The sequence below is a fragment of the Tasmannia lanceolata genome, unplaced genomic scaffold (assembly GCF_043159265.1).
Source record: "Tasmannia lanceolata isolate RefF3 unplaced genomic scaffold, GAP_Taslan_0.1 ptg000048l, whole genome shotgun sequence".
Lineage (NCBI taxonomy): Eukaryota > Viridiplantae > Streptophyta > Magnoliopsida > Canellales > Winteraceae > Tasmannia > Tasmannia lanceolata.
In genome coordinates, this window is record NW_027518725.1 from 365353 (window position 1) to 393352 (window position 28000).

Genomic DNA, 28000 nt, shown 5'->3' on the forward strand with positions numbered 1-28000 from the left:
CCTATATAAATTCTGGGCATAAAAAATGACGAAAAAAGAAAGAAAGAAGAACAGAGAGTACCCTGGATAGGCCGGGTCCCATGGGCCCACTCGTTCCAGCCTTGGGTGCAGTCTTGGCACATCACCTTTCCTCCCACAAGGATAAATTTTGTCTCATCTTTCCAAGCTTCCATGACTTTGCACCCCATCAAAAGAAATACAACAATAACAGGCAGAAATGAGCTTCCCATCTCTCTCTCTCTCTCTCTCTCTCTCTCTCTCTCTCTCTAGTGAGAATCTGCACATCTTATATAGGGAAATGGTATCTGCACTCCCTTCTCTTGATAATGGCACTCCCTCACTTCATTGAATACTTTTCAGATTGGCTGTTGATATGCAACCATGTTTTGATACTTGCATTAACTCATCTTGCCTTTTCTGTTTTAATTGGCTTATGAGTGCTTTTTGGGAATTGAAATAACCTTTGGCAGCTGTTTAAATACCAAAAGACAAGATGAGTTAGTGCAATTATCAAAATATGGTAGTGCCAACATCAGTTGCCTGCATAAATTTATGTAGGTAGAAGTGGGTTTAGAATCAAAGGGGACAACGTGAAGAGGACTACTTTATGACGTGCAGTCCATTTCAAACACTACTTTCATAATCTCATGTGTCTTACAATATGTATTGTTTCACATTGTGGGTTCCACCTTATATATCAAATGGTTCAAAGAACAGCATTTTAGTCTAATTCTCTTAACTGCCCGCTTAAGAGAGCCTAAAAAAGAATGATCAAACAAATTAAATTTAGGCAATGGAATGCAGAACTCTACACCAAAGTTTTGGTGTAAATTAACTTATCTCAATCCTATCGAAAGTACAGAAACCTAGCGAGTTGACTCAGTTAACTAGGGGCCATCAACTTGACCTGAAACTCTGCTGAGTTGACTCAAATGGACCAAGAACTCCAGTTTTTTCTTTGAGTCACTCAGTCAGTCAATTTGATTAGGCCCATTTTTGAGTTGAGTGATGCTTTCAAGTTTCCAAACAATAGTACTGCACAATGATAGGTATGTGAGAATTGCATCCATAATTACAAATAGGGAAATGATATCTGCGCCAAGGTGTTTCGATAGCACCACTTGTTTGTCGTGTAGTATTTAATGGGATTTCAGAGGATTTTACGGTTCTCAAAAAGCTCTTTAAACCCTTTAAATACTACACGACAAACAAGTGGAGCGCTTGTTTATCGAAACACTTGGTGCAGATACCATTTCCCTACAACTATTCCCAACTTTTTCAAAATATCGCAACAAATATACGATATTATTTATTTTCCTTCCATTATATATTTTCAGATATTTTTAAATATTCCATTCTTTCCCACTATAAACACAAAAGTAACAAAAAAAATCAAAATCTACACCTGAGAAATACCTGAGGCAAATATTTGTGACCATGATTGCATTTGCATCAAATCAGGTTGAGAACTGGAATAACCCGAAGGAAGCTTACAAGTATAAAATGCCAAGGTCATGGCATTCTTTTATTACTGAATTCTGAATTCTGATACTTGTTGTTCTAATTCACCTATAATTAATATTGCATCAACCCATGAATGGTAGCATACAATGAAACTCTACACTTGATCATCCACATATGCTTCCAAACATTGTCTGATCTTTAACCTTTCTTCGTTCGTGAGATCAGCACCATCATCCATCAAACGGTTCCTAACCTCCTTATTTAGATCACTAGAATCATTGCTATTAACCTGTAAAAAGCAAGAGCAAACAAGAAACATAAGTTGTTCAAGATTTGTCAATGAAGGCCCTGTTTTTTTTCTCGTCTTTTTTAGAACCAATTGTGAGTCCAAAAGGGATCATTGGAACTGAAAATTAAACTTAAAATTGAGTCCAATAATCAGTTTTGGACTCACAATCGGTTCTCAAAATCCAAAACAAACAGGGCCTAAGTGAATTGGAGCTTTAGAAAGAAGATCTTACATAGACATAATTGTTGACATGGCCATCTTTGTTGGGACGCGTTATCAACTCGTATTTATTGCATGTCCATTTGCCATCTACAATATACTTGTATTCGTAGAGTCCTTCCTGTAAGAATGGGCTTCACCAGCAATTTTTACTTTTATAGGATTTTTCCTATGTACAAATTTCCATTTTTGGAAGAAGAGTGACGTGTATGTGCTTTAGGGAATAGCTGTGAAGAGTGACTGTTGGAGGTCCATAACCCAATTGAGTTGTAGAGCTCATTGTAAAATTTCTCAAGCATTATGATTTCTACCATGTAATTATATGACATAATTAATTTTGAGATCTAACATGCATAATGAAAAAGAATTTTGCATTTCGATTTGTTGCACAATTTCAAGAATATCATTACATCTGATGTTTATCGGTAATTGCATCAGTAGGAGTATGAGTACGAGTGTCGGAATCCGACACGGAAATCAAGTGTCGAATTCAGCAAGCCTAAGAAAGAAAGGTTTGTGGCTTCATCAAAATATTTTAATCAGTTCTGAAATTTTAATTTTTTTACATTATATTATGGTTATGACAATTAATATATTAAAATTTAGAAAGATTGAGTAAATATAATGTTTTATTTATGTGAAACAACCAATTACTCCAAAAGCTTAAGTCGTTAGAGATTGCGTTAATTAATCTTTTATACTTTAATAATTACCATATAAAACCTTACTATTAGGATGGTTAAAACTCAAAACATGTGGTAATTGTGAAGTTGTGGTAATACTCAGAAAAAGCATATAAAACTGAGATCTAGAAGTGTCGCAGAGAATGTTGAAGTATTGGAATCTGACACGTTCAGAAGAATCCGTGTAACATAGCTGACAAACAATATATGTGCATGCACACAACACACTAATCATAGACAATTTCTTTTTTTAAAGATAGTCATAGCATAATTTCAATGATGATATTATACCATTATACTCTATTCCACAATATAATCAAAACTATTCCTTAATGGTTTTAGGATTGTAGTTTTATAATGAACATTGATACTAGATATCACAATACTTTGCCCAGTAACAAAACCCTTTTCAACATTTCCAAGTCATGCTTTTTTGTTGGAGATAAAGATGGATCAATATGTATTAGAATATTGGGATAATTGGGGCATTTCTAACATTGGAGACCTCTATGATTATTAGGTAACAGATATCTTCACACCATTTCCAACTAGGCATGAATAAACAAAGCCATGATAGAGCGAAGTGCATGTGTATTGGCTAATCTGCCTAAAGGATGACTGGGTTGTAAATTCAGAATTAAAGCCTGTAAAAGATTAGTAGATTTGCACTACAAGGACACTCGATACCAAACAGAAAGGAAATTGAAGACTATAGATGTCATGTTGTGTCCATAGTGAGTTAAAATTCTTGAGAATACAAACTCAACATCATTTTTCATAGGTTGTATTATAATCCGGGTTTACTTTTAATTGAAAGGTTTAATTATATTGTTGGTTTACTCGTATACCAGTTGACAACCAATGTAACCACATCCTCCAGTCCATGTTAAGGAAGTTGGGTCATTTTGTTTCAGTTAGAAAAGGCTACATAATCCTCATTAAGGGTATTTTAGTCATTTGAAACATGTAGTAAATAAGACATTCTACTCATATTTTGTATGAATGATAATACACTCTCCCATATGTTTGGTCGTCTTTTCTCTTTTATTCTCTCCTAAAGACATTCTCTGTTATTCTACTCATATAATTAGTATTTATCTATTTTTCATCTCTTAAACCCTAGGTCCTTTTTCTTTGCCCAAATATTCATTACAAATCATCCTCAACTCCAACCCTATGAATTTTCTCTAGGACATCTCTTTCTTTTCTTATTATTCTCTACCTTCCTTGCTCACGTTAGTATCTTACTACTCAATGCTCATGTTAGTATCTGCCTAAGTAAGGAGCTTACAAACAAAGGTATGCCCCATCTTCATTAAGCTAGGTCCACTTTAGCTCTCCTTTGCACTTGAATCTCTATCTATCTTCTCTCATCATCACAAATCAGTCCACCCTCCCCCTATCATGTCATGCATCATTATTTAGTTTCTTTTCCACTTCAAAATTCTATGACTTCTCATCTCAAGAAAATGTGGTAAACAATATCCATATAATGTTTAAAGTAAAAAGCTGAAGGCTGACACCAAGAATTTAGAATTAAAATCTACATATGCCAAGTTGTCATTTAGAAGCAAAAATAAATTGTACAATTGTAATAAACATATAAAAATGAAGTAGCAAGCTCATTGATATCAGAAATAAAATGCAGCAACAAATATTTCTACAAATACCAACAAAATATACTTACCGGTAATTCCCTCTCAAGATTCCACAGTCCTTGCTCTTCATCAAATCTCAAAGGAATTCTCTACAAGAAAGTGGGAAAATTATTAACAGGCATAAAAATGGAACCATGAAATCAAATGACAATAATTTTCGTGTGAAAATATTTTAAAGTTGGTTATGATGGGGATCCACGGCGTAGAAGGAAGAAGACAGTCTGGACAGAGCTCTGGTTATGACAAATGGATGAGGAGATTTGGAGAGAAAGTCAATCTCTCTCTCTGTTTTTTTTTTTTTTTGACAATCTTCTCTGGATCAGTGATTGCTGAGAAGTACAGGTTGAGCATTGAGGGCTAGGAATCTATGGAAAATTATAGGTGGATGGGATTAATAGTTTGGAGAGATACAATGAAAAATTTCTACATTGTTCCAAAACATCATTTGAATCAGAGTTGGACGTGGGAGGACAATTAGATTCTTGATGGACTGTTGGTGGGGGTCGAATGCCATTCTTGCTGATTTCCCCGACTTGTCCAGAGTGTGGCTTCTAATCGGAATGCCTGTGTGATTGTTTCGATAGCCGGAATGGGAAGGTTGAATGGAAAATTCAATTTTTTTGGAACTTGTTTGATAGAGGTGCACCGTGACGGTTATTTATAGTAGGATTGACTCAAATCTACATTTGAAGAAGCGATATTGACTGGAGAATCTGGATATGGGAGTTGAATGAGAAGTTCTCAATTCAATCCTTCTGCCAACACCTTGTTATGTCTGCTTCTTCATCCTCTGCAAGAAAAGCTTAGAAGATTCATGCACCACATGGTCTGTGTGTTTTGTTGGACTACCTGGCTCAACAAAATCTTGATGGTGGACCACCCCTATAGTAGAAACCAAGGTTGCTAGAGCGGGAATCGAAGGCTCCTAGGGAAGAATCCTACTCAAGGTTGCCAGAGCGGGAATCGAAAGCGGGAATCGAAACGGGAATCGAAGGCTCCCAGGGAAGAATCCCGCTTCCTTGGTCGAAACCAATTGGTTGTTAATCATTGTGCCTTATGCATGGTGGATGGAAAATCTATTTATCATCACTTTATTCATTGTTGAGTTGCTAGAGAATTGTGGTCTTTAAATTTAAACAAATTTGGGATTAATTGGATCTTTCATTCTCGTATTGCGGATTTGTTTGAGCAAGAGTTCTGTAAATATGATTTCCCCCAGCCTGCCACTTGACCGAGAGTAATGCAAATCAGCACATGCACCTCAACATGAGACCCCGTGGAGTCGCCTTCTAGCAAACGGACCCCACCAAATATGCCTTTGAATAACTACCTTCTCTAAGGCAAACTCAACTCCATCTTCTAATGAGTGAGCTCCTTCTCTGTCGACCATCGACTTCATCAATATGGCAAAACACTTCCTTGCACTCAAAGCACAATACACGTCAACCCATCCAACATACCTCCATGTTTGGTCCCCACTAGAGTCATCTCTCTTGGCCTCTTGCCATGTTAGGGTCACCTTGCACAAGGATTCCCATCTCTTTTGATTATGTACATTTCTCTAGCGTTGAAATGTTCAACACTATTTCTTAGGGAAAGGCCTCTCCATAAAGCTTACTATCTAATCATCTCTAAGCCCCTTTGCCATATGATAATCCCATCATTCAACTGCAGGACCACGTCCAACTTCGCATCTGCCAATTCCAAACTATATCAGAACCATAGGTTGCATGGCATGTACCAACCAATCCTCTGAAGGTCTCTTCTCTTTCACTTCTTCAAGCATACTCAACAATGTTAGCACCGTCGTTGAAAGGAAAAAAATCCGCTCATGCCACTTCAAGTAAGAAGTACATTGTTCACATAGAACCATTCTCTTTGTAGCACTAACACAATAGCACTAGGAATTCTTGACATTTTGCCTCCACCATATCAACTTCGATAAGATCTCCAAGCTTCTGCTCTTAACTACCCTGCTCTCCAAGCAGCCCATGGCAAATGCACAGTTCAATGATGCCTCACACAACAGTCAGAAATCTTTCATTTACGTTTCGGAAGGAATCCCACATTAGCTATGTCCAACCCACTGGCCTTCCTAGGTGTCAAACACTTTTCTCAATCAAGATTACAAAGCTGGCAGAACTTGGCCAACATTTAGGTCAACTCAACTTTGCTACAAAGCTGATAAGGTTCCTGATCTCTTGTGCCTGTGCACTTGAAATGAACGAACCATAGACATAACCACTTCAACAATTATACCAAGTACCGACACATTTTATATAATCACCTGCCACCAAAGTGCCGAATACACACAGTTCTACCTCGTAATTCTATGATTCACTGTTTGAGTCGAACGCGCATTGGAGACAGAGGAGGAAGTTGATGACTCGTCCAATGATGACTCGGTGTCTCCCTCCACCTCTATTGCTCCTCCATCTAGTAGTGATTTTCTATTGATCTTTACCCTAATAAGTGATCTTTACCCCAATAAGAATGACAATGGTGTCTAAAAGAGGTTGAAGTTGGAAGCATAAAAATCGAGATAAGACGCATGTCCCAATGGTTCAAGAGGCAGTTCATCAACTTCAAAAAGGAAGGGGTTGGAAATTAAGGTTGTGATGTGGAATCTTGATACTTAATTTTGGTTGAAAATGAGTTTTCATTGAGTTAACTTCGTAGCCATGGAAGACCAAAGAATTGATTTGTTGAACTAGTTGGATCTGAGGGACATGGTACAGAGTTTTTTTTTTTGTTAAAGATAAAATGTTTCAGGTAGAAGTAATGGTAAGAGAGAATAAAAGTTAAAACACTTGGTTCTAATGAAAATTATAATGAGAAGAAAAATTGATGAAAATTATGATGGGAAGAAAAATTATATAAAAGAGTGGAGGCAAAAAAATATGTTCCTAGTGAAGGTTGTTGCTTGGCATATAAGAGAATTAGGGGTTAGGAAGAAGAAAAAAGCTCTGTGATAAATAGGTTGCCAGAGAAAATTGGACCTTTGTATTATCCTAGAATCCAAGTTGAAGTCTATTGAAAGCAATATTGTTTGTCAAACTTGGTAGAAGGAACAATGGTTGAGAGTACCATGTTTCTGTAAATTTTTTTAACAGTTGAGAGTGATATCCAGTTGGTATTATCAGGGATGTATGTACCCCAATATTCGTTAGAGATTTTTAGCTGATATGGATGAGGCCAACGGAGGAGCGTTTGTCCATCCAATGGTGTTTGGGTGGAGATTTCAACACCCTTGGTTTTTCCCAAGAAAAGATTGGGCAGAATAAAATCAACATACTGCGCAATTTCTCCTATCTTACCCTTAGGTACAAATTTCTTGACCTTCCTTGGGAACACATTTCACTTGGTCTAATAGCTAAGAAAGCCCACTAAGTTTTAGGTTTTATAGATTGATCATTTCTAAAGATTGGGAAGACCCTTATCCAAGACTGTGTTAAAGCCCTCTTAAAGCTAACCTTAGTTCTTTGGTGGTTCAATTTTTAGACTGGGTTCCAGAACCAAAACCTAGGGCTGAAGAAAACAAGACATTTAATGAAGAAAATCCCGGATGAAAGTAAAACAAAGATTGTTGGAGATTTGAAAGTCACATAGATGGCTAACAAGTGTTTTAGGAGAGTCAAACATTTGACTTAAAATGCTGCCAGGAGTACAGAAGGATTATTTTCTTTCATGTAATCCTGAGATTTTGCTAGTGATGAGGAGTTCTGTCAAGAATTCAAGCCCAAACAGTCTGAGGCCATAAGTAATTAAGAATAGATACATTCTTAATTTATTTTTCATGAATATATACATTCTTAATTTTAGAAGATGGTAATTATTGCGCGGCTTCACTATATCTTTGGTTTTAGAAGTTAACTCATTCAAGTGAGACAAATGAATGACATGAAAGCCAAAATAAAAGGGGATCTTAGACAAGGAAAAATTCATGCCAAGTGAATTATAAAAATAACTGATCATGCATAACCTCAAGCACTATGAGAATCCATATCCATGACTCATGCCAAGTGAATTATAAAAATAACTGATCATGCATAACCTCAAGCACTATGAGAATCCATATCCATGACTTGCTAGTTTGGATTTAGAGTTGAAATTCAGGGATTTGGATTGAAAAGGAAGATGATCAACTACAGAAATTTCCACAATTTATTTTAGTAGACACACCAAAACCATGGAGCCAAACATAAATAAACTTTATTAATCCCAAAAAAACAGCCAAAACCAAAGAATCTACAAATAAAAATCTAATACATCCATAGCTAGCCTTCCTTTGCAATTAAAGATGAATGATGAATTGTGTACAACTGGACATGATAAATTCTTAATTGTCATTATACTTTAGAAAACCGCTCGTTAAACTAGTTGGTCAATCCAAAAGCAAAACATACACTGCCAACTTTTGATTTAATCTTATAAAGACCTGTTCTTGAACTTATAGTTGGTCAATCAAAAATCGAGACGTACAATTCCAACTTTTTAATTTAATCTTGTAAAGACCTGTTATTGAACTTCCCCTCAAATTATAGACAGAAATACATTTAAATAGATATTATTCCGCAAAAAATTAAGCGAAAGTAATTTGACTTGAGTCCCCTCTTTTTCATATGGGACATATACCACAATATATCAAAAATATTTAACTCTCTCATTCCCAAGTAAAATTCCCAACAATCTACGTTACATAAATAAAATTGCAAGCGTTGCATTCCGACATGGGAATGGAGTGTCGCACTTGGAAAAAGGCCCAAAAAAGGATTTGTGGATTACCAAGTTCTTCAAATTAATCTTTAAATTTTATATTTGCAAATATAGGATTACATAAAACAGAATTTTTTGAGCAAAAATATATAATGGAACTTTAGTAGTTCATTATGTGTAATGCTTCATCTTCCATATAAAAGCTTTCCATTGGGAGGTAGAATTAAAAACCCATGTCAAATAGAATTTTAAGTCTGTTGTGATATAGAAAAATATAAAAAAGTCAATTTACAAGAATCAAGCCAAAATACATGGAGCGTTGAGATCCAACACGAGTACATTGCTATTTAGAAGAATTCCTGTAACATTTACCAAGATCTAGGAACATAGAAATGAATACCAAATGCACAATTTTAAATTCCCAATTAGCTCCCAATATTTTCTTTTCTAGGTAAGTCATGCTTGGACCAAGCATAGACATTAGCATGTTTCATTTCCTATAGCATCTTATGTTCAGCAGTGAAACTTAGCAATGTTCAACCCCACCAAAGAGCCAATCATCAAATGAATCAAGCCCTCGAGTTGCTCCCACCATGACGAGCTATTCTTCCTTGGATTGATGACAACAATTTTTATTTTTCTTATGATCTAGCACATACTTATAATCATGTTTTTAAATTTAGGCCAAAATACCAAAAATTCGTATTTTAGTTGGGACAGAAATCCCAAATTTCAGATTTTCCCAAATTTCAGCCGAAATTTCGGAAATTTAGGTTTTAATTTAGAAAATTTGATTTTTTTTCTAAAATATAATATCTTTCCGAAATTTCGGCCCGAAACCTAAACCGAAATTAAAATCCATGCTTATATTCGAACACTTGTTTTACAATGTTCAACTAATCAATAAAATCTTCTGGTTCCTTCCTCACTTCAAAATACAGGATATCAAATCCATACGGACCCTTTCCACAAAATGGGCAAATCTAGAAATTTCTACCCCCCACATCTGGCTCAACATGCAGAGCATGGCCAAATAAAGGGTTCAAATCTAGATCCTTAAAGGCATGACTGCTATACCGATCCCAGATTTTGTAGAGATCAAAGCACTGCATAAGTTGCTAAACTTGCCCCCATAATATTTCAATATATTCACCTAGCACCTCTATAAGAGGGTTTCGCCAACTACCTCTGGCCTGATCTCTTCTTGCAGCCAATTTGTTTTGCAGTCAATTTTTTTTTGAGCCAAATCTCAAACCAGTCTAACCACAGTCAAAGAACAATCATTTAAGTACGAAATTCATCCGTAAGTGTTGGACATTCAAAGCTGTCTAATAACTAATAACAATGGCATTCGACAATATGCATATTGCAAACAAATATTACTTGGAAAAACTAAAAGGAATGAAGTTGAACAAGAACTACTTACCATCTGCATCTCTGCTTTCAAAACAAAAGATTGAGCTACATTTTTCAAGTAAGTCTCCTCTTGTTTAGTGAGAATACCTTTGCTTCTAATTTTCTGACTTAAAGAGTGAATATAAGTCCATAAATATTTTATTTCAGAAACCACAACAAATAATATAAAAAAATCTAAAAGAAAAAGTAAAACAAATGCAAATATGTAATCAAGAATTATTACCAAAGCTAACGTGTCGATGAGAAATTGAAACTAGTCTTTCTTACCGACGAGTTAGCTCTGGTAATAATTTTGTATTTGGCTTACTTTTTCTAGATTTTTTATTATCTGTAGTGGTTTCTGATGTAAAATGTCTATGGGCTTATATTTACCTGTAGATGAGAAGATGAAGCACAGGGTATTCCCACTAAACAAGCGGAGAATATCTTACGCGGCCACCATTAGTTCCCAACAAGCATCATAAATTTACAAGCGATACAAGCCATTTGCAGGGTTGACAAAAAGAAGATGAAAGCAATCCCACCCACAAAGGTGAAGAAAAAAGTAGGCCTCCTCCAAAAAATCCAAGTATAAGCTACCTTTACGTGTTAAATTTATATGCATCATCCAATGCCAGAAATGGGTTGTGCGGGATCCAATTTGAGATGAGCAAATCTCAGAAAATCAAGAAGAAAGATATGGTCCCATTCAAATGGAAGGAAATCTAATTGCAGTCTTTCCATTTCCATCGATTCATCCCCCTTCATTATTACTCAGAGACCCAAAAGGACATTGCCGGGATAATGGGGATGTCATGGTGGTACCGTGGGATTGTGGGCTTGAACAACAAGAAACACATGAAAAACCTGGTAGAAATACGTGGATGCATAGATACCATAAAAGGAGGAGAAGGATTGGTAATGGGTATTTGAATAATTTATACGTGGGTTTTGATGAGGTCCGACAGTTGATTGGATATTGGTGCATTGCACTCCCTGTGTAGTAGTAGTATTGGGCCCAGCGGGCCCACCTTCATTGGATAATCCTAGACCCTTTGATCTTTTAGGCCTTGTTTAGGGTTCAATAAAAAACCGTTGAATTTTATAAGATTCAATCTTATAATCCGAAATTTTGGTCCGAAATCCAATCTTAGATTAAATCTTAAATTTCAACCGAAATTCAAAATTTCAGTTTGAAATTTTGGGTTTCGGTCGATAACGAAACCAAAATCGATGAAACCCGAAATTGTAAATTTCGAAATTTCAAAATTTCGTTTAAATTTTAGAGCTTTCACCCAAAAATTTGGATTTGGATTTTTTATAATTATTTAATCTTATCCGTGGAATAGATTTCGACGGATTTCGTTCGAAATTTAGACCGAAACACATTCCGAAACCGAAATTTGAAACCTTGGATAGGATGTTTGATCATGCATGAAATCCAAAATTGATTGTGGCGATGGGCCCACCTTCATTGGATGATCTAGACCCTTTGATCTATTATCCCTTGTTTAGGGTTCAATAAAAAACCGTTTTGAATTTTATAAGATTCAATCTTATAGATAGGATGTTTTGATCCTGCATGAGAGCCAAAATTGATTGTGGTGATCGTTCTTGTAGTCTAACTCAATTTCATTCTCTAGCTTTGTCTGTTGTTGATGCTCACGTATTAGAGTGATCCGTATCTAAGTTAGAAACTTCTTTCTATGGCCAGGTGAGTTTCAAAACTCTCCTATGAGTCAACTCCTTTTTACCTTGGTCAAGTTCTTGTCCAAGCCTAGATCTTACATTATTAAAGTCAATCAAAACTCTTTTGACTCGAATTATGATCGTGTCAATCAAACACTCGATCTTGTCAACCAATTATAGGATCCCGCCCCCGCCGCACTGAATAGACTAAGATTTGCTTTGGCCACATTCTGTCACGTGTTCACGTTTTAAAACACTAGGGGCAGCGGGGAGATTTGTGGGTTCAAGCCAGTTTATCTACCAAAAAAATAATAACTCAACCCGAATTTTGTCATCCGCGTAGCCGTAATGACATTTGTCAATATGCTACCACAGGTTTACTAAGATCATCATAGATTATTAATGCGCGCATGGAAATATTCCCCCATGGCACACCCAGATTATGGGGCCAGAAATTGTACGGGCATTTTGGTTTTGGTTAACGGAAGTGATATATTTGCCCCCTTCTCTTCATCGGCCACTCCCTCTGGTGTATTAATGAGTACTCTTTTTACACTACAAGGGGTGGCCCGGAGAAGAAAAGGGGGTGAATATATAGATTCTCTTTGGTTAATTTTTCATGATATAAGGGCCGGTTTGGATGCCGACAAGATTTTGATTTTGATTTCTCACATTTGCAGCCCTTTTTACCTTGTGATTTGGATCCGGATCAAATCCTTGGATTTTCAAATCAGAGACTGATAGTAGAAAAAAATCAGATTTCCAAATATGCTGTGGAAATAAGTAATTGGAAATCCACAGACGTGGCAGTTTCCTTCACCCTCTTTGCTCCTTAACCTCTTCCCTCCAGTAGGAAGTACCCCCGTCCCTCTCTGTCTCCCTCAACATTAGCTGGCGGATCTACCCATTTTGCATTCAAAACTCAATTCCAAATCCAAATACAAAATATGAGGTATCCAAACGGCCCTAAAGGTATTTTTGTCATTTTTTATTAGGGGTTGTTGTCATCTGAATGAGATAGGGTATTTTGGTCATTTTCTACAGAATAAGTGTTTTGGTATTTTTGCTAAGGTATTTTGCACAGTTTCTACATGACATGGGTGTTTTGGTCATTCTCATAAAGTAGGGGTATTTTAGTTATTTTTTATAAATTGGACATTTTAGGATTTTTTTTAATTTTTTTCTTACTTTTTCTCTTTGCTTGGGAGATGATATTTTCACCCCCATCTGCAGTACGCATTCGGCCCCCTTATAACATGAACAGTGGGCAACTTTAACGCCTATTGACATCAGATCACGTTAACAGGGGGGCGAATGCGTATTGCAGGGGGTTAACGAAATGCCAGGGGACCGGGACCAGGACCAGGCGGAATCAAAATAGCACACCCTTTGTGTTTTGCTGTTTGTACTCTCGCTCATTCATGGTGGGTCTACAAGATTTATTTTGGCTACCATGAATTTATTTTCATGATAAATCAACCTTTTCAAGTGGTGACAGAGGTTGGGAGAGGGATTTGATAAAAATTCTTGGGAGCCAAACATGGCCTAAGATTTTGAAAATAACGATAAAATTAGAGGATGAAGGTCGAGTACTGGTTAGGTTGTCCAAGGTCTCGAACCTAACCCAACCCGAGGAAATGCTAACCCAACCTGAGTCGAAATCCAGTTGAACCCGTCAGGAAGGTTGAGCCCGACCCAAGTTGCACCCCTAAAATTTAGTGAATAGATGTCAAGACCTGAATGAACTGACTGGGGACCCAAACTTCGTAAATTAGGTACACATGCATGCCAGGCCAAATCAGTGGTCCTATTAATGTTGGGTTTCTTCTCCGAGGACTCCATGGCGTGCATATGTTTTAAAGCATCTAGCTTTCCTTGCCAGTAAATCAAAACAACTTTGTTACAATACAGATCACAATTCTCTCAAAAAACCAATACAAATCACAATAAACAGCATGTATTACCACAGTCAATGATCCAAATATCTTGCCAAATTCACAAAAAACAAAGGAGAACAAACGGTGGAAATTACCTCCCTTCCCTCAATCATGTTCTTTATTTTATCGCATTATTCATCCATGAGTGACAGAGTTTCGGCAACAACTGTCTTCTTCGCCTTCTTCACCTACTTGGGTCGTCTACGGTATGGGTACGATATGTCATCAAAACTGTCTTTTACATAATTGCAAGCTCTGTGCATGTTTCTGGCCACACCAGAAGCCACAAGACCCGCATTTCTTGTGAACCTGCATTTTTTTTTAGTTTAAGAATTCACGCCTTTCAACAGAAAAGAATAGAAAAACAAAGGTTCTAAGTTATTGAAACTACGGGCTTGCCTGCTTAGGAATTCCTCACCCATAGCATGTGGTGGTGGTGGTTTGTATGCCCGCGGCTGAGGAAAAGCTCGATCGTCTACAAGAAACCCAAGGTTATGAGACAGTAGATTCATGAGTTCTAGAAAATAGTTACAAGCAAGAGTGGGTAATTTGGGATTTATTATTGAGTAATATCCAGACAATTCATTTTCAAAAAAATAAAAAATATCCAGACAATTCTTGCTTTAACTATAAATAGGACTCAGAGAAAGAAACGGGACAAATTTGGAGATGTCAGGATTCGAAGCAATTCATAATAAAGGGTAGATGATCAAGGGCCAAGGGAAATTAGAAGATGAACTGCTAAGCATATCATTTTAATCATCGATTCTTATCACCCAAATTAGTATATCAAACATAACACCGTGAAACATGTCAGATGAGAACAGGATGTAAAGCGTCATCCTAGCCGGAGACTTGAAAGTCACGATGCTAACAAAGTCATTTCCTTGCTACTTTCATCAACAAGTGCAATCCTAAGTACTACACTCTTCGTTAAACTAAAGGGGAGCACAGCCATTCAGAGAGAGAGAGAGAGAGAGGTCACTAAATCTTTCAAAGTAATGAAATAAAACCACTATCTTGAGAAAGAACATTTAGCAGAAAGAACATTTAGCAGTTTACTCTCGGTACCATCCGGCAAACACAAAAGCAGAGAAGTATCACTAAATCTTTCAAAGTAATGAAATATATATATATATATATATATATATATATATATATATATATATAGAGGAAAGTGTTGGTGAGCTTAAGCTCACCAAACTTATGGTGAGCTTAAGCGCCCAATCACATTGGGGCCTACTTTGTTAGGATGATCCAAACCATTCATTTGAAAGGCCCTTACATAGATGGGGTGTGTACCAAAAATCAGCTCCATAGGATCATCCTAACCCATCCATTTGTGGAGGTCAAAATGGACAGACATAATTTGTCCACAAATCTGCCCATTTTTGTCCTCCACAAATGGAGGGGTTAGGATGATCTTATAGAGCTGATTTTTGGTACACCCCCTATCTACGATAGGGCCTTGCAAATGAATGGTTTGGATCACCACAGAAAATGTGGGACCCATGTGATTGGGGCGCTTAAGCTCACCATAAGTTTGGTGAGCTTAAGCTCACCAACACTTTCCTCATATATATATATATATATATATATATATATATATATATATAGGGGAAAGTGATTGTGAGTGGTCCCTCATATAAGCTTATATGAGGTGACCGCTAAAAACATGGTGGGCCCACATTTTTGGGGTGATCCGAACCGGTCATTTGATAGGCCCTGACGTAGATAGGGGGTGCCCAGAAAATCCGCTCCATAGGATCATCCCAACCCTTCGAACTGTGGAGGAGAAAGAGGGGGGAATGGGCGGGTATAAATTTGCCCACTTACCCGTCCATTTTCCCCTCTTTCACCTCCACAGTTCGAAGGGTTGGGATGATCCTATGGAGCTGATTTTTTGGGCACCCCCTATCTATGTCAGGGCCTATCAAATGACCGGTTCGGATCACCCCAAAAATGTGGGCCCACCATGATTTTAGCAGTCACCTCATATAAGCTTATATGAGGGGCCACTCACAATCACTTTCCCCATATATATATATATATATATATATATATATATATATATGAGAATAGAGTTCCTAAGGTGTCACCTCATATAGCTTATATGAGGTGGCGCTTAAAAACATAAGAGGCCCACTTTGTTTGGATGATCGAAAGCATTCATTTGATAGGCCCTCACATATATAGGGTGTGCCCAAAAAATCAACTTCATAGGATCATCCTAACCCTTCCATTTGTAGAGGTTGAAATGGATGGGTATAAACCTCCATAAATCTGCCCATTTTTAACCTCCATAAATGGAAGGGTTAGGATGATCCTATGGACCTGATTTTTTGTAGGCACCATATCCATCTAAGGGCCTTTCAAATGAGTGGTTTCGATCACCCCAAAAATGTGGGCCCCTTATGTTTTGTGAGCGCCACCTCATATAAGCTATATGAGGTGACACCTTAGGAACTCTATTCTCTCTCTCTCTCTCTCTCTCTCTCTCTCTCTCTCTCTCTATATATATATATATATATATATATATGTGAGGGCCTTAAAAATGAATGGTTTGGATCACCCAAATAATGTGGCCCCCACTGTATTTTAAGCTAGTGTGTAGATAACTTATCTACACATATGTGTAGGAACCGTTTTCTCATATATATATATATATAAAGAGAGAGAGAGAGAGAGAGAAGTATCACTAAATCTTTCAAAGTAATGAAATAGAATCACTATCTTAGAGAAAGAACATTTAGCAGTTTACTTTCTGTACTATCCAGCAAACACAAAAGCAGAGAAGTATCACATTTAGCAGTTTACTCTCGGTACTATCCGGCAAACACAAAAGCAGCAAAGTATCACTAAATCTTTCAAAGTAATGAAATAGAATCACTATCTTGAGAAAGAACATTTAGCAGTTTACTCTCTGTACTATCCGGCAAACACAAAAGCAGAGAAGTATCACTAAATCTTTCAAAGTAATGAAATAGAACCGCTATCATGAGAAATAACATTTAGCAGTTTACTCTGTACTATCCGGCAAACACAAAAGCAGTAAGTGAAACCAAAAAAAAAAATCAAGGAGTGAAGATGCAAATAAGATGATATTATCCAAAATATCCACTGAGAACCAACAAAACAATTGTCTATAAGCCAAAAGAACATGTAAAGTATGTAAAATGGTTCTCATGGCTTTACATTACCTTCCTTGTTGTGTGCTTGAGCAGGAACACGGTTAGCAGCTGCAGCCCTTTTGTCTACCAAAAACTGCTACAAAAAATGCTCATGTAAGCTTGCATTTGGTGATATAGTTGGCATAACGATTGGACTGAGATATTTAGATTCAGGAGAGCATGGAACTTTCTAACAGCAAGCTGTTAGTTTCATAGTTCTGGGTGCGGTTTTTATGGAAATCTTGACGTGGAGGGGAAAGTAGAATCTAGACCGTGATATGAAAAGATATATTTTCTTCTATTTCCTTCTGTTTTTTTGTTAGGCAGGCTGTTTAAAACACTAATGTGAAAAAATCACTGTTCCTAAACTTAAATGAGAAGGAAGAAAAAAAAACTTTTTTTTTTCTTTTTAAATTTTGTTACGTAACCTCTCTATCTGTCGCATCTTTTATGCCCCAACGAATCACATAGATATAAACTGTCATTTTATTAGCAAAAAAGTTTGATCTTATAGATATTCCATAATCCATGTAGCACCTTCTATACTTCAATTGGCTGATGGTCCTACAAAACGCTGATCATAGAAAGAACAAGTGCTTGAGTAGCATGGCAGGTGTTTGTCAATCTTCACCTACAACTTTGAGGCATGTTAAAGAAAAGTGAGAAGACCAGAACACTTTTCTTTCTACAAGTTGTTCTCTTGTCACTTATATACCATCTGTAATATCTTTTTTCTAATGGTACCATCTGTAATTATCTTTATCCCTTTAAAAATGTTGGTCATTTGTTTTAGTTAAAAAAACACTTCCTTAACTACATATATAAATTATTGCCATTCAAAAAAAAACTACATATACAAATTATGATGCATAGAATTCAGTAATAAAAAGCATTCACGTTACAGTAACAGCCATTTCACTAACCACAAGAAACATTAGCACATGGCCGCTGAATGGTAACTCTCTATGTAAATAGCCTAGGATGTCGTGCAAAAAACAGAATTTTATACAATAAAAGACAGCAAAATTTTAAATATTTGGTGTTTTTTTTTTTTTTTTTTGAATGGTAATTTTTTGGTGTTAATAGCGACAACAGTAAATTTCATGCTAAAGAAAAAATCAATATTGAACTCTTCAATGTCAAAAACATTGGTATCATTTAAGATGATAACCTCAATCCCAACACAGAATGGAAGTTCTGCTTGTTTATCTTGTCGCTCAGCAGGATTATCTTTGTTTTCCAGAAACACCGAATAACCAACACAAGAGTACTTGAAGTCCGATAAGTTGCGACCCTCTTTAGAAGCCTCCACCTCAGATTCTCCTATGATATAGCTGGGAACTGCTCAGAAAGTTTCAAAATCAATATATTTGTGGTTGCTATAATGACTTATTTTTAATTTCGAATAAAAACCAAAAGGAAATGAGTAAGCATTGCTATGAAAATAGAAACTGATTAATGAAACCTACAAAAGATTAATTCAATAAATAAGAGCATAATAATGTGGGACTCAAAGATACGGGATGTACAAAAGCTAACCACATGATGTCAGCCACTAAGTACAAAAGCAGAATTTGGTAATTTCGTATTACAGTGAATATAATTTTCCATCCATTTCAATAATATCTTAGAGCATACTACAATTGCCGGATTTTTTCTAAGGGAACGTTAAAGACATGCAAATGCAAGAACTACTTCCATATCAGCTGAGCCATGCTCTTAGTTTAGATACCATATTTAACATAGGGAGATTGACAATCCCTAGTAGCATGCCACTCTATAGCTTTTCTCACAGGAAAACCCCCCAAACAATTACATGAATGAATACCGTTCAAAAAAAACTACATGAATGAAAAAGAGGTAGATTGAAAACATAGCTCCTAAGAGAAAACTTAACTATGAGGAAAGAAGTGAAAATAGGTGTCTTAAGGGCATGTTTGGATGTATGGATTGTATTTTCTTGGAAAAAAGATCTAGGAAAATGAGTTTTTCATCATTTAGTTTAATTCATTTATCAGAGATTTATTTTCCCCGGATTTTTCTGTTTTCTCAGAAAAAAAAAAAAAAAACACACACACACACACACTTTGCCTTAGAATGCTATGCACACTCCTTGACATCCCTTTATAATGTTCCTTCCCCTCCAAACTAACCAGACTGAATCAGCAAAGAAAAAGTTCCCAAGGACTACCTCTACAGTGTCGAGGATACCCAAATCTCAAATAAATCAGCTATATTGCCAGGAAGAACACAAATAATTCCAAACAGGCTAAGAAGAAAATATGAAATTGGATTAGTAAACCTACAATGAATCAACAAATGATCAACAGACTTGGCATCGTCAAGACATAGCGCGTAATGGTCAGCAAAAATCCTTTATCTGTGCCGGATATGGTCAGTCATAAGGATCTTATCAAGGCACGCATTCTATAAAAAGGTCATGACTCTAGGTGGAGCCTAACAATTTTATGCTCTCCAAGCAGGAGAGGGACGAGTCTGACCAGCAAGATTGATATAAAAATAATGCACTAAAAATATGTCACTTGAGGACCATTTCCAAACTCTTTTGTCAAAACCATGTCTGCGAATGAAGTTCAAATCAATCTTAGCTAAAGGCTCAGGACCTCAGGTAGGTCATTCTCCTAATTGAAAAAATATATCCTTTCAAATCTAACATTCCATCCACCTTCACATTTTGCCAATAAGCAGAATCAACCACACTTACATTTTTGTCAATAGCCATGTTAAAAAACACCCGGAAATCAACGTTTAAGGAATTGTTGCTACCCCACTCGCCTGCTCGGATTCTAATCTTCTCCCCATTACAAACTCTAAATTGAATGCCAGCATGGAAACCGGCCCTATACTTCATAATATCAGGCCAAACCGAAGATCCTTGAGATTTATAGGCATCAAACACAGACCACCCACCGAAATTGTATCTGTACTTGAACACAATGACCGATATCTAAAGGCTATCTCTATCATCCCCAAACTTCCAAAGCTATTTCACAAGAAGAGTCTTGTCCATCAATTTGAAATAAACCATATCAAGATCTCCCTCCTTTTTAGGCTTGCACACCTCGTCCCATCTTACCAGATGATATTACGTTCTGTTTTTGCTATCATTACAAATAAATTTCCTTTGGAACTGCCCAATTCTCTAGTCACAGACAGACATAAAAAATGAGACATGTGATATAGAGACAATAAACTTGTATTCCAATGTGATAATATTTTTCCACTTGATTGCAGGACCTCACAAGCTCTTCAAAGGCCTGCTAATGCACAAAGGAAGCCCTAAATAAGAGTTGGGAATGGACCAAGCTTGCAGCCCAAAATTATGAACCAAAACTCTTTACAAAAATTTCATGCAAAAACCATTCAGCTTATGAGCTTTATTTCTTAGCATGGAAAAAATAGAGATTCTAACCTCTTCCTCAAAAAGAAATCTTTCCAGCCCCTCACAATGTTAACTTACAACTGACCAAAAATCACTTCTCTGGCCTAAGAAGGACCCGATTTTCAGAGGAATAAAACACAAGGAATAACATTCTCTTTGTTGCCACTGAAGAAAATTTTGAAAAAAAAAATTATGAACAGTTGGAGTTTGTCTCCCTCGGCAAATGGCCTCAAGTGAATCTTCCTGGACAAGAACAAGTAGATGGTGAAAATCCAAGAGATGTCTTTGTTTTGAAGGCCCTCAAAGAAAGCAATTTAGCAACTGAATTGTAAGGGTCCAACATAGCTGAAGTTTACTTGATGATCCAGCTAGTGAATAACATCAGTACCCACATCCAGGAGTGAAATTGCAGCTTTCGTGACAGATAAATTTGAGACAACCCACCTAGGTTGCAGCCAGTGAATGACAAGAGGTGGGAATCAACACTAAAGTCAATTGATGCCTAGAAATAGAATGGAGCTTGCGAAATTGGAAATGAACACAAGTAATCCGTTGAACTAAAAAGGTCCACTGTTCAATTAGTGAAGATGATGCTGGTTTGTTTTGGCCAGATTATTCACTAACAAAAAAGCAACATAATTCATAAGGCATATAAGTACCCACTGTGCTCCAAGACCTCTTCCTAAAAATGAATTACTGAGGCATGCTCCCATCCAAGCAACATTAAGCTGTCCAACAAGAATTATAAACTCCAAAAGAAAGGAAGAAATAATCAAATTACACAAAAAACTTATTGGAGCCATAGTTTCATAAAACGGGAGAAAATTAAATCATAGATAAGAAAAGGAGTTACAATTTTGGTGTTCAATGAGAGAATGGATACATGGACTGTGAATTTGACTCCCAACATGTAGAAAGTAGAAACTCTATTTTTTTTCTTATTATACGTAAAGGGGGTAAAAAAAAGTTCAAAACATATTCAAAAAATGATTTGAAACTCATACTCGGACGAGAACTAGGCCCAGGTAAGAGGGAGTCGACTACAGTAAATCAATGATCGTTAATTTTCATTAACTCGGACCAGTCAAAGGAGTTGTGATTAGCTTGTTAGGAGAAAATCGAACTCAGACAAAAACACAGCAAAGGAAAGCGAGTCAGCTTGGACAATTCGATGATTGACTCAAGAATGGGTTCATTGTAGTTTCGATTGAAAATAAATGCTTTAAGCTACTTTCTCGGGAAAGTTATAAGATATTGATTTTGCATGGATAACAAGTAATAGTTTTAGGGGAAAATCAGTATTCTAACTCTTATGGATTTCTTCTCTCTATATGCAAAAGACGCTGAATAAATCATGAGCATGTTTACTAATTAAGTAATAAGGTGCTCAACTAGCCTGCTAGTACTCAAAATGTAAGATCATGACAGAGTCGCTGATTAACTTGATCGTCTTAGAGCAGCCAATTATGGGCTCTTTCTACAAGGGCGAAGTAAAGACGAACTCCATGGCTCTGTTGCCCACATAGAAGCCTAAGAAACAATAAAGATAAACGCCAGAATGGTCTTGAGTCATCCTACAGCAGCTATTCTATTTCTTTTCGGGAGTAACCAGGAGGTTTGCCATTTAAACTTTAATCAAAAGGCTGTAGAAATGATAGTGACAAGGATCCATAATACTGGAGATAGATGGGTGTGTTGCTCTATGGACTTCGAAATGTTGTTTAATATCAAATTTTTACACCAAAGTCGCAAGTATAAATATCAAGCATGTCATGGGGTGATCAATTCCGACTTGGTCATCTCAAGCTAACTCGGATGTTAAAAGCAGGGTATGATCATTGCAAGATGATGATGAGTAAGTATTGCCATGCAGGCCTTCACAAAAGTTATCCTACAAGGGAAAAGGGCATGGGTCTGAGGCAGTTCCTTCAATATCTATATTGCTTCTAATGCCATCTAATGGAGGAAGATGATTTCAACATAATTAGCTTGATAACACATCGAGGTCCAATAAGACAAACAAACAACTAAAATAAAAGTGTATGAATGAAATGGTGGGTCACAGTAAGTGGGTAAGTGATGTGGATATCCCTACATCTAGGTTCAATAAGACTCAAACAAATAACTAGAATAAAGGTGTATGAATGAAATAAACAAATAACAACTTAAGTGCATGAATGAACTAAAGCAACTATCCCTAAGAGATAAATCAAGTGAGGAGCAATACACAATGCTGCCTTTGGCATAGCAATGACCAAGGAAGAGACAAGTGCCCTTGCATGTATTAATTCAATTGGCTCTGCCAATGCAATCAAAATGGAGGTGTCCCTACATGGAACAGCATCGAGCATAGCTCTTATAGGAGCTTTCCCCAACAATATTATAGACAAGAACGATTATGAATTTACAATTACAACACTGGGAGTGATGCATTTTGTTTGCTTTGGTGGAGCAATGACTAAAGAAGAAGCAATCATTCTTGTTATTCTTGCATGTGCCAATTCAACTAGCACTACCCATGCAATCAAGGTGGACAGACGTGTTGGCTTATTGGAATGGTATTAGGTGCCTTTATGGTCTTCTCCCAAGAAACCTATAGACAAGGGTGATTGCAATAGAAAAATAGAGAACTGTGAGGCAAAGAGCGACACAGCATGTTGGCTTTGGTAGAGCAATGACTAAGACACATGCAAACAAGATCGAAGTGTTTGCTTTGTGGAAGGACGTTAAGTGTCTCCATGGTCCTCTCACAACAAAAGGTATGGATGAGGGTGATTCCCTCATAGAATCGCTAAAAGAGATTCACCTTCATTTCACAAAATTTACTCATACTTCGATAAATAGATCATCTTCCCACAACTTAAGGATTATTCAGATTTCCCACATCTACCAAAAAGGCAACTCCCATGTGACTTGTAAAGTTGAGATGTTAGCTCTAATGATTCAATGTCATGGGATTATGTGTCTAATGTATGGTTCTTATATCCCCTTTAGGGTGCCTTTTATGCAGCAGTGATTCATAGGGATATGTAAGTTCTCTTTTAGTCTCAGAATTTTTTTCTCGGTAAAATTCTTTTCTTTCCTCAATTTAGAGAGAAATAATATGATTATGGTTAATTGAGAGGGATATCATAGCAAATTGAATGTCTCTCTAAATGAAACTTGAATAAAGTTGGTTCAAGTTATCTTTTTTGTGTGTAAAAAAGTAGAAATATTTTTCCTTTCCAGACTTCTCCAAAAAAAAAAAATTCTTGCAATCCAAAGTCCAAACAGAGTGATAAACGTAAAATAGAATCCATTTTCCAAGTATAACCAAATGCTTAATCCTGAAGACATGTGTTTGACTGTGAGAATTATCTTTGTTCTTATCGCATTTGGAATTGACATAAACCCATCATTTATTGGAAGATTTTCCTACTCTAATCCCCAAATTTATCATACCCTACTCCTAATTAGGCCTCCTAATCCAATTAATCGAAAAATTACTACTGCCATATGATTCAAGAATCAATCAAACCCCAAAATAAGATCAAAGGCTCCAAATTCTTCGAAATAAATACCATTCCAACCCATCAACAATAGAAAAGATCCATTCTTCAAAGCAAACCCTAAGACCCAAAACACCCAAAACAATGATATGAATAAAGAAACAAATACCCACTTTCTGAACTACAAAACAAATAGAATATAGAAGTAATTAAAACAATTTCAAAAAAAGAATATAGAAGTAATTGAAGCACAACATAGAAAAAATCAACAGAGAGAGAGAGTATAAAAAAAACCCTAACCCTAACCCTAATGGGTAGAAAAGGAGGAGGGATTGGAAACGAAACCTTGGGGTAGGGTTCGGGTGATACCGACGCAGAGAGGATTTCGGGATTTGGATTTTAAAACGGTTGAATAATAGAGACATCCCTTACAAGATTTTCCTTTTGAAACCTTCACGGGGTTCTGCTTTTGTTGTTCTTCTCCTTCCTCTTCTTTCCCCATGCTTTCTGATTCATCCATCTCTCCTTCTCTCTAAAACGTTGCGAGCTCTTATTTTATTGCTGGAGAGGATGAGGAGGTACGGAATTTCTTTGGCGGCCTTGGGGTGCAACTCGGGCGGGCTCAACCCGGGAAAACTCGGGTTGGGTTGAGTTCAAGTCGGGTTCTGGTTCGGTTTTCTCAACCCGGGGGTGAGTTCGGGTCGGGTTCGGGTTGATGGCTTGGGCAACCCGACCCGAGTTCAACCCGAAATTTTTAATAATTTTTTTAGTTTTTGAGCTTAAAATCTCGGGTTGAACTCGGGTTGGAACTCGGGTCAGGTCATGTTCGGGTTCGGGTTGAGTAAACGGTTGCTCGGGTCGGGGTCGGGTTGGCCTCAACCTGAACCCAACCCGCCCGAGTTGCACCCCCAAATTGGTGGGTCCACTTTTACATTGATCTGGGCCATTCATATGTTATGTGCCTAGATGGGTCCTACTTTGGGTGGAATAAACTAGTTTAGTTTTAGTAGTTTTTAGAGTATGCTATTTAGTTGTTTATTATCTAAGTAGAGTCTCAGATATAAGGATAACGTTATCTAGTTCAATAGGTAGGAGTTTGAGAGAGAAAATATTCAAATGACTAGGTTGTATAAAAAGTATGTTAGTAGCCATTTCCAAAGGAAGGAAGAAATTTATTTTAGAAATTGTGCTTGTGCAAGAAGATTGACCTTTCACTCAAAGTGGGTCAAGAGGCTAATATTCCCTCTAAGTAGGTCAATCACGTTGTTGCAAACTGATTTGGGTCTCCTTCTGGGTCAAGAGGCTAATATTCCCTCTAAGAAGGTTAATCACGTTGCAAACTGATTTGGGTCTCCTTCTGGCAATCTGGCCCTCCAATTGATGGAGAAATCACAATTAAATGTGAATCATCTTCTTCTGTTTCTTTTAATCATCAGCAATTTGCAATCTACCGAGAGGGGAGGTTGGGATCACACGAAGAAGAGACTTTTAGGGCCTATTTGATTGACAAGAAAATCATTCCTCTTGAAAATTTGTACCTTTCCATCAATTTCATATAATTTCTTTTCTATTATTTGGTTCAACTAGAAAATAAAATTTTATTTCTTTTTCTTCTTTTCTCCTCCTTCGTCTTCGTCTTCGTCTTCGGCTTCAGTCTACCGCATGTTTCCGTGCCATTATTTTTCTATTTTTTGGATGTCATTTGACAAGTTTACCGAATGTAGGGTTTATCTCTATTCTGGTTGTGCATACATCTCCATGTTTATCGCTATTCTATATTTTTCTTATCAAATGAATATTTTGGATCAAGTGAAGAATTGTTTTCCATCTATCTTTCCATGCCTTTGTTTTACTTTGGAAAGCCATGAACATTACATTCATTTAGTTTAGAGCATGCAGATCATTTCTCTTTTATCAATTCATTTTAGGGTAGTGATATATTCGTCCCTTTTTTTTACTTGGGACAGCCCCTCTAGTGTATATGTGTCTACTCTTTTACACTAGAGGGCACTGTCCCAAGTAAAAAAGGGGGTGAATATATCATTTCCCTTCATTTATTGCAAATAAAGAAAGAGCAATGATAACTCGACCCCCTAATATCTTAAATTGACCTTCGCTCTCTCCCCTCTCTCTCTCTCTCTCTCTCTCTCTAAGCACTGCCCTATAAGGGGTCGATTTAAGATATACGGGGGTCGATTTATCACTGCCCTATAGAAATCTTGATAAACTTCTTCCTTGGGATTTGCTAGGGACCATCGCAGAAGGCATTTCACGGGTGGGCTGTCGCATGTGAGAGCAGCCACCTCAGATGAATTAAATGAATACAACAAAATCTGAGCCGGTGTGGCCGCTCTCACATGCAACGGCCCATCCACGAAATGACTTCTGTGATTGTCCCTAGCAAATCCCTCCCTTTTTCCTTTCCATTACTTCCCAAAAAAAAGTTCTTTGGTTTGATCAGTCCACTGCCAAAATTTTCATTAGAGATCATGGTATTTCCATAAGAGGAATCACCAACTGGATTTCAAAATGATTGGTTCAGATAATGTTGATGTTATAAAGGCTTCTTAAAGTATGATTTTCATTTATGCTAAAGAGTTATGCTAACGTGACACATGCTCCTGCGGCAACATCCTAGGGTGCCACATCTCCTAATTGCTCTTCGTCCCCTAATTTTTTAGCCCTCTCTTTTGTCTTATCTTATTTCAAACTTAAAAAAATCTTTTACTTTTCCCCACCTTCGCCATTTGGTTATTCGAACGATGATCATCTTCAATGCCAAAAACTATGGATTCGGTTCAGATTAAGAATCTACCAACACCTTTATCAACCATTCACTCTTCCTCCTTGTTTTTCAAACAAGAAACTCTCCAACAACACATCCGAACCCTAATTGTGGGTGCAAGGCAGCGCTTGCCCTATGCTATCTTTCTAATTTAGTTTATCAACATCTTCGGCTTTTCACTTCTCAACCAAGGTTAAATGTAAAATACCTAACCAAAACGCCAAAAGCTCCAGACTTGGAACAAGTTAGGCTAGGCTCTTTAAACCTTTCCCATACCAGGCTGGTTCCCACCTAGTCCCATACCTAGCTAGACCCCCACCTAAGACTGTAACATAGGTACTATAAAGGACAATGAGGATAGGCCAAGCGAAAGGTGAAGTCGATGGTGGTCAGAATAGGAGCACTACAAAGTCCTTCGAGAGCTCAATTGATTGGTTTTCTATGTCGTAGCTTTCACTAATGAATTCATTAACTACGAGGTGATTGCTAGCAAGCTACTAATCCTGTATTTTATCCTTGGTTGATGATAGTTGGAACGATTCAAATAATCTATGCAGCTTCAACTTTTTTTTAGATCAACACATTTTAAAAAAATTTCCTGAAACACAGTGACAACAAGCTTAGAACCAAGAAACATACAAAACCTAGTACTCAGTGATACGTACGTTTTGATAGGGTGGGTCCCACCAACTAAAATCAAACCCATGCATCGGGTGGGGCCTACTATTTTACCTCATGTTTTTATTGGGTAGGTCCCATGATCTCCATCCAAGCCCATGTATAGGGTGGGGTTCACCATTCACACCTCATGTTTTGATGGAGTGGGACCCATTTTTTTACACCCATGTTCCAAGAATGCTAGGATATATAGAAATGATACTCCCATACTCTTGAATCAAAACATATCATTGAGCCTCATGGGTATGTTGATCTTTTTACAAGGTAATTTTAGACCTTTAACATATAAGGATATTTTGGTCTTTTTATGAAGCAAAAAAATATCTACGACGACTCCATGAGTATTTTGGTCACCAATCGATGGCATGACCTGATTTGCAAAATTCATTCAAATGCGGTGACTCTATTTGTAAATTGTCAAACTAG

At 37.0% G+C, this 28000-nt stretch overlaps 2 protein-coding genes across 2 annotated transcripts; both read right to left on the minus strand.

The window, feature by feature from the left end:
* Positions 1–1286: 1286 nt before the first annotated feature.
* On the minus strand, positions 1287–5703 carry LOC143864432 (phosphoglucan phosphatase DSP4, amyloplastic-like). The gene is made up of 4 exons (XM_077375367.1): positions 5644–5703; positions 4343–4402; positions 1986–2093; positions 1287–1753 (listed from the first exon to the last, which is right to left on the minus strand). Exons 1-4 carry the CDS (start codon positions 5701–5703, stop codon positions 1619–1621), a joined length of 363 nt encoding a protein of 120 aa, XP_077231482.1. The 3' UTR covers positions 1287–1618.
* Positions 5704–14052: 8349 nt separating this feature from the next.
* LOC143864223 (uncharacterized) lies at positions 14053–24649 on the minus strand. Its single transcript, XM_077375115.1, has 5 exons — positions 24457–24649; positions 18392–18561; positions 17251–17314; positions 14450–14525; positions 14053–14359 (listed from the first exon to the last, which is right to left on the minus strand). The coding sequence occupies exons 1-5, from the start codon at positions 24629–24631 to the stop codon at positions 14239–14241; spliced, it is 606 nt and encodes a 201-aa protein (XP_077231230.1). The 5' UTR covers positions 24632–24649; the 3' UTR covers positions 14053–14238.
* Between the last annotated feature and the right edge of the window lie 3351 nt (positions 24650–28000).

Excerpts from the sequence above, each read along its gene's own strand:
- LOC143864432 (XM_077375367.1), bottom strand. The coding sequence starts at position 5,703 with ATGGTCGACAGAGAAGGAGCTCACTCATTAGAAGATGGAGTTGAGTTT. Across the intron at positions 4,403-5,643 it reads TTGAGTTTGCCTTAGAGAAG|AGAATTCCTTTGAGATTTGA; the intron begins GTAGTTATTCAA and ends ACTTTCTTGTAG. Across the intron at positions 1,754-1,985 it reads ATGTCAACAATTATGTCTAT|GTTAATAGCAATGATTCTAG; the intron begins GTAAGATCTTCT and ends TGCTTTTTACAG.
- LOC143864223 (XM_077375115.1), bottom strand. The coding sequence starts at position 24,631 with ATGGATGAATCAGAAAGCATGGGGAAAGAAGAGGAAGGAGAAGAACAA. Across the intron at positions 17,315-18,391 it reads CATTCTGTGTTGGGATTGAG|TTTTTGGTAGACAAAAGGGC; the intron begins GTTATCATCTTA and ends TTTTTGTAGCAG. Across the intron at positions 14,360-14,449 it reads GGTGAGGAATTCCTAAGCAG|GTTCACAAGAAATGCGGGTC; the intron begins GCAAGCCCGTAG and ends AAAAAAATGCAG.